General features: G+C 38.2%; 1 protein-coding gene across 1 annotated transcript in view; it reads right to left on the bottom strand.

Annotated features, from left to right (window-relative positions):
- LOC104532165 (glutamate receptor-interacting protein 1-like) overlaps positions 1 to 5,339 on the bottom strand; it is a gene marked incomplete at its 5' end in the record, with an annotated part of 29,708 nt that extends 24,369 nt beyond the window's left edge. The window contains 3 exons of the mRNA XM_029087288.1: positions 2,511 to 2,591; positions 4,216 to 4,361; positions 5,153 to 5,339. Of these exons, the coding sequence (XP_028943121.1) occupies positions 2,511 to 2,591; positions 4,216 to 4,361; positions 5,153 to 5,339 (414 nt within the window). The remainder of the gene's footprint in view (positions 1 to 2,510; positions 2,592 to 4,215; positions 4,362 to 5,152) is intronic.
- Positions 5,340 to 7,490: the final 2,151 nt, after the last annotated feature.

Below are 7,490 nucleotides of genomic sequence, written 5' to 3' on the forward strand. Positions count from 1 at the left end.
AAAGAGTGCAGGATTGCATAGTCTTACCTGTGGGTGAAACCACCACAGATGCTCTTAAAAATTCCTTCTGCCTTACTTTCTAGAAGTTTCTGAGATCTAAGGGGATTTTGATTTTTTTTGGTTTTGCTTTTTTTCTTGCATTAATAAATCTGAAACTAAGAGAAGTTTAGTCTCTTCCCCTATTACATGGCATTTTTTCCAAAGATCATGACTTAAGCTTAACTGTCTTTAGTGTTGTATATCATCTCAGATATGCCTTCAAGTACCTGGCTGTAACTCCATGCAGGCACGCTTAGTTGTTTATTACCAAGGAAAACAATACAAAGAAAGAGAAATAAATTAATTTTCCAGGATGTCTGTCTCCTAACAGCTGACTTAGAACAACTCTTGGACTTAAAATTAGGCATATGTTCAGATGTCAACCTGAGGTGAGGCTTACATTTCCATTCTGACAAAATGTGTCTGTCGTTGCCTGTGTTGGTAATTTCCTGACTTTGTCAAGCAAATACCAAACTAAACTGGGGATACGGAAAACAAGACAGACACTCTCTGTAATTTTTTTACAGAAATGTAACCTTCTCTCTCATTACTAATTCCACTACCTTGAAAACAGAGAGGATTAAATGGGCCTCTAGTGCTTCTGATCAAGCCCAGAAGTGAATAAACCTGACCTCCTCTATTACCCATTTAAGCCTGGCCGTACCAACTCCGATGAGTTTCCCTTAGTATTGCCCTTGGTTTTTAAATCATATAGCTTTCTGACAACATCAGTAATAAATGGCATGTTAATGTGCCAAAGTGCCCTGACAAAAATGTGACAAAATGAATATAAACTACTTATATTCTTCAAATCACACTGCCTCATTTAGGAGTTAATTAGGTAGAACAGAGCAAAGCACTGAAAAGCAAGCATGAAATGCAGCAATTCAAGATTTCTACCAAGCAAATTTGCAACCTTTCAGTTATTAGTAAAAATCCTTTAAAATCAAATAATAATTAGTCCTAGGCATATTTCATATGCATTAAATACTATTAATAAGTGGGATTATTATATATCATAGATCATTGCATTTAAATATTAAAGATACTGCAGTATACTCAGAAGAGCAGAGTTACGACTAACCAGATGTTGCTCTGATTATATAAAGCCCTAATTTTATAAAGCACTAACTTTTGGAATTAAGTTCCAAGTCAGGAAGATATGCAGAGTTTGGAAGACTGCTAAATACTAAATTCTAAGAACATTAGCTTTCTATTCTGAGTCTACACTGACAGACAGAAAAAAAGTACAAGATGCCTGGATTCCAAAAACAAATCAAATTGCTGGGAAGACAGTATTCTTGTGATAATCCTACAAACCATTATCAATTATAAGAATAACATTTAAATAGAATAGCCTATCTCCAGAGTTTTCTCATTTCTCAGTATTTTCATTTGCACAAACACATGTAGACCTATGATTTTGCTTCAAGCACCACATCACATCTTACAGAGTTCAACAATTACTCATTCAAGTGTGCAATGCAAGCAAACAGGCCTGTAGTGTCTCTCATTTGTTCCTCAGATCTAATTCTTAGCTCTGAGTTCCCTGCTGTACTTTTCATTAATCTTACTCCATTGTGCTAGTAAAAGCTTTGAGAATATAAGTCAGAGCACAATCTTCCCCCAAGACACATGAATAATTCCAAACAAAGACTAATAGTCTAAGAAAGGCCACAACCGTAAAGGAATGTTAATTCCAGTGAGAACAGATTCTGCACTGTCATTAACTTTGATATGGATTGTTCTTCCTTCCATCAAGGGCTGAATTCAGAAAGCTGGATTTTACCTGGTCAAAATCCAGTCCTAACACAGCATTTACTGTTTGCTCCCAAAATAAATAAGTATAGAAACACTTTGATTTCAAACAACAGTAACAAATACTTTTCGAGAAACAGACTACTGCGCACCCTTGTTATTTTCTTTAGCAATCTCTGAAATCCCTAGTGAAAGGGGATTTTGCTATGTGACCTGCACATTTAGGACTGGCCACTAGTTTTAAAGATTGAGGATGTATCTTCAGACTCTGGGTTCTGAAGCCGAAAATAACCCCAAGTATGTGGAACCTCATGCCTGCAAGAACCCTTGAGTTCAGTGGGGTTCTCTTCAAAAGGCTGTGAAAGACCATGACAGACTTTTCTTTAAACTTTCCAGCTATGGAAATACTTTTGCATGGGCCTAATTCTATTAAATTCCTCTTTTTTTAGAAATAACTTTAATGGGAGTTAAACATGCGCTATGCATGAAGGAATAGCTCAAGCTTTACGCCTAGCTTCTTTAACTGCTAAAGGGGAGTATAAATCTGTTACAGAATGATATTTCATCAGGGACAGAGAACTGCTAATCACCTCTTTCTAGAAAAAGGAAAAAGAAGTTTACACCAAAACAATCACGAGTCTATAGCTACAGGACCTACTATCTGCAGATTAACCCATAAACGTGGTCTTAAAAAAACAAACACTTTCACTTACAACTTATGGTGATGCCAAGTTCCACATTATGCTTCTTTGGTAGTTTTACATGAAATGTTCCACTGCTTGGTATAACTGATTCTATAAAAAAATATTTACAATGTTAGATAATTTAAAAGGCACAGCAATTCCAAGCGCATGGAACTATATGTGTAAATTAATGAAATCACATCAGCATCACAAGCCACAGATGAAACACAGGTGCTGAAGTGAAGGAAGGAAGACATACAAAGTATGATTTATACCTCTATTGGTAATTTCACAGTAACTTTTTTTTTTTAAGGTTTAACTGTATTTAGGGAGACTGTGTGGGCCAGCAGCCAGCTGAGACTGCAATTTTTTAGCTTGCATGCAATTTCTGTGAGGACATACAAAAATTTTAGTGCTGGCAGGTAAGTTTTAATTAAAAGGACAGGAAATCAAATCTTAAGGATTTCATGCCTTTGTTGCTCTAGGTCTAACACATTTTTAACTGTCCACTAAGGTAACTGCCAAGAATTTTACATCTACTGGGAAGAAAAGGAATCGAAACATCACTAATGGAGAAGTGTCTGGAGCTGACCGAGGCAAAAAACACTGGAACACACAGCACTGTATTTGAATCCTGACATTTGGCATTACTGCTAGCAAAAGTTTGGACCTTGGCCTGAAAAGGATAGACTGAAATTACAGCAATGGAAACATATAAACACATATGGCAGAGAAGTCTAACCACGAGTATGAGTCTGTTGTCAAGGAGCAAATGGGAGGAGCACAAACAAGTCCATGGACTGAAATACATGTGACTTCAGGTGTCTTTAAATTACTTTCTCATTATTTGGTTTTCTTATTTTTTAATATGCCATTTTCTATGTATATGAATGTACATACTGCATTTGGCTCTTTTTTTTAACAGTATACTAGACGTGCATACTAAAAGATCATACAGAATTACTCTAGGAACCTTCTGCCTGCTTTTGTCATCATGATTTATAATACCATTAACAATAATTACACTATGCAAAATACAGCACATCCGACATTGTCACAACTTCAAAGGAGGTATTGTCAGACAAACATAGAAGTCTTAGAAGTTCTAACTATTTACATAGTGGGGTAGTGCATGTACATAATGTGTACTACTTTGATTTACACAATTTGTGATTTTATAGGTGTATTCTGTATGCTTAAACACATTACAGAAGAAAGAAAAGCCATTAGTAATAATAAAGACTCACTAGCAACATTAACAATGATTCTTCTGGCTTTTACGAATTCAATTTCTATTATTTTATTTAGATTGTTGGTTTGAGATACTGCAAGTAAAACTCTTTGGAGTTTTATGCTTATCCACCCTTTTGTAATACTTTTCTGTCTAGTAAAATAATATAAGTATTTTTAATTAGCTGGTCTATAGAGGATTTGTCTCAGCTCAGCAGAGTATTTCTGTCTCAGGGCAGAAAAATATCAGGAAATAAGTCAGAGGAAGAACTGTCACCAGATCCTAGTACAGGACTTGTCATTTCTATTTGTGCTCTGAAGCGCGCTGCAGGGCTACGTGAAATGAGAAAGCCGTACAAAAAGACACATGTTTCAAGTAGGTTACTTGAAAACTGAATGGAGTATGTGAGAAGAAAGTCTCCACCTTGCATGCCCAGCACTTGCAATATATTTTGGATTTATTCCTCCACTTTTTTTGCAAGACAGAATAACAGTACATTCATACCTGCAACATCAAATTCTATTTCCAAAGTGACCTTGTTGGTCATAGAGGAGTCTCTGAGCAGTTGATTGGCCTCATCAAATGTGCTGTCTTCTGTTGGGATACCATTTATTGCCACTATTCTGTCTCCTATTTGCAACACGCCGCACCTTGGTACACAATGATACAAAACAATCATCAGATGTGCACGTTACCAGAACCAGCAATATCAAACACATTCAACCTAACCTTGAAGGAGAAGTGTGGCACAGTAGCTCAACAGTCTACCCAGGCATAGGGTGGGACAGAAGCTGCTGCTGCCCCTTTGCATGAAGACACTATCAAGCACTTCCAGCATGGGTCATGCTCTCTACATGCTGTGACCCAGGGAGAGTGGGACAGCCTTCATGCCTCCATCCTGCCTGTGGACATCACCTCTGACTCGGCTACAAGTGTTGTAGGTCTGCAATGACAGCTAATAGTTGCTTGTGCAACTACTATTGTTCTCATGCCATGATTAAAGACATACCTACGCATAAAAATGCAATTTAAATGCTACAACATAATAATTAGTACGTCAAAACTCTGGTAATCCCTAAGATTTGGTTCTGTACCTAAACTGAACAGAGCTGAATATGGCCTCCCCTCATGGCACACTGATTTATTACTATTTTGACTTCAGCAATGTTTTGGATTTTTTTTTTTTTTTCTGTTTGCATGAATATAGCTTCCAGTCTCCTGTTGGAGGACTCTGAATGATAAAAACACTGCTGCTTGTCGTTCTTCTTATAGCTGATCTTCTTATAGCTGAAATATCATTGTCAGAACAGACAGCTTATTACTTGCCACACTTCCATTGAGCAAGGCCCTGCAATTTATCACAAACTGAAAGCAACAAACCCAAAGTACCCTGAGGAATGCTCACCAAAATGTACTTAGCAGTCATCTGAAAGAACCTCACCTTTCTGCTGGGCTGTCAGACTCAATATAGGAAATGAGAGGCGGAGAAGACAAGGTCTCAGTAGCGAACACGCTACCCTGGAGCTGTATCCCAAACCCTACTATGGGGTCAGCTGTCAGCACTACTTCCGTGGTTTCTGTGTGGACGACCTGCCCAGCCAAACCAACAGTACTAGAGGCTAAAGACACTATAAAACAGAGCAGATCAGGAGGAGAGACATTCATACACAGAAGAAATTTCATTGCTTTTTGAGAAAACTGATCTGTACAATAAACCTAGTCAATGTAACATCTCTTTTAAAGTCAATTTAGGTTAAAGTTTATAAATTCTGTATAAACAATTATGACGTATAAGAGAATAGAAAGCATCTGTTTGTATGTCAGAATGCAAAAAGACAGTTCTTGTACTGAGTAGAATAAATGTGTTTGACAACCCCACCCCAAAATCTCAGAACATCCTTGAATTCTGTTTGCATTAGGTTTGAGGCATGGACGAGCAGAATCTCCACAAGAGCTAAGCGAATTGGAGGTGCAAGCCCAGTTGTTATTTAGGCTGATTCCCACAGGCTCTCTTAAACATCTCACAGCAATACAATGTTGTTAGTAACAAAGCACATGGCCCAGGCTTCCCTGCAAGAAATAAGGATGCCTTCCTCTTGTACATGTTCACTACATCAGCAATTTGTTGAGCTAACCAGCTAGTGTAAGTAAGTTGAACAAACCCTTCTGTTTTAGCAACCAGTATATCTCAAGAGATTGTGAGACAGAAAGTTCCTTGGGGTCTCTCAAAGGAAGCTCAGGCACCCTTCTGAGAAAAACACAGGCACTCCTGACTTACTCCCTCTCACTGTTCTCACTCTTGTTCTGAAGAGGGTGCATTACAGAACAAATCAAGATAAAAACAACATTGAGATTCGATGCAACCTATGAAAGGAGGAGACTGCACCTTTGGTTCTTCGATCTCTCCCTAAAGGTCTATTGTATTATTGTTCAAATTCCTCCAGCTACAGACTACTGCTTTTCATTATGTCATACACAGAAAGCTAGAGTTTTTTCAATTCCTGTTCAGACCCTCAGAGTAACGGTATGGTACTATAGCAATAATCCTCCAATGCTAAGGATTCTGAATGTTTTCATGTTACAAATCTACACCATTACCTCTCCACCTCTAATTTCCTTCAAGACCCTTTTCTACCTGCAGTAGCTACTAAGAATTAGACAAAAGCTTATGGTTTATTTGAGGGATAGTTTAGTTCATGGTTTACCTGAGGGGATGTTTAACTGTGGGTTTTTTTTTCTTGTTTTTAGTTCTTTTTACATTAGAGGTAATATTAGCACACCTGTACAAAGATGTCAGATGTTGTATAAATTTTTTCCCACACTTTGGGGGTACAAGCATTAGACTTCTGCTCTGAAATAGTTAGTATAATTCATGTGACACAGTTGGCAACAACAGATCCGTTGCAAAAGTTTCACTTTTCAAAAAATTAATAAGTTTCTGTTTTCTCTCAGCAAAGCTCCTTTTAACTCTGAAAGGGCCTTTTCTAAATTACTGTGAATTCTCACTCATATCTTGTTTTCATTTTCCTTTGTAGGAATCGTGCATTATTTCAATTATTCAATAGCTTTCTTCATACTTTCTCTTTTATCTACACTGAGCAAGACACGCTCATACTCAAATGCAAATACTAATAATCTGTTCTTCGGAAAGGTCACCAGCTTTAGCATTTACTGCATGTGAGAAATAGGTTTCTCCAGCCCTCAGCACTGCAAAGGATAAAATATGACAAAACCAGATAAATTCAAAATCAATATAATACCGGATCCCCTAATGTACCTTCCAGAAACGTTTAAATTTAGGGCATTCAAGCTCAGAAAAGTTCCATTCTCTTTTTCTATAAGGTCATGATACAGGCCTATCAACTTGACCTCAGTGCCAGGGAAAGTGATGGAGCAGATCATCCTGAGAGCCATCACATGTCATGTGCAGGACAACCAGGGGACCAGGACCAGTCAACACAGGTTTAAGAAAGGCAGGTCTTGCCTGACTAACCTGATCTCCTTCTATGACAAGGTTACCCACTTAGCGGATGAGGGAAGGCCTGTGGATGTGCTGTACTTAAGACTTTAGTAAATCTTTCGACACTGTTTCCCACAGCTTTCTCCTGGAGAAACGGGCCACTCATGGCTTGGGTGGGTGTACTCTTCACTGGGTAAAGAACTGGCTGGATAGCCAGGCCCAGAGAGTTGTGGTGAACGGAGTTAAACCCAGTTGGTGGCTGGTCACTTCACCAGCGGTGTTCCCCAAGGATCAGTGTTGGGGTCAGTTCTGTTTAATA

The sequence above is a fragment of the Antrostomus carolinensis genome, unplaced genomic scaffold (assembly GCF_000700745.2).
Source record: "Antrostomus carolinensis isolate BGI_N321 unplaced genomic scaffold, ASM70074v2 scaffold11961, whole genome shotgun sequence".
Taxonomy (NCBI): domain Eukaryota; kingdom Metazoa; phylum Chordata; class Aves; order Caprimulgiformes; family Caprimulgidae; genus Antrostomus; species Antrostomus carolinensis.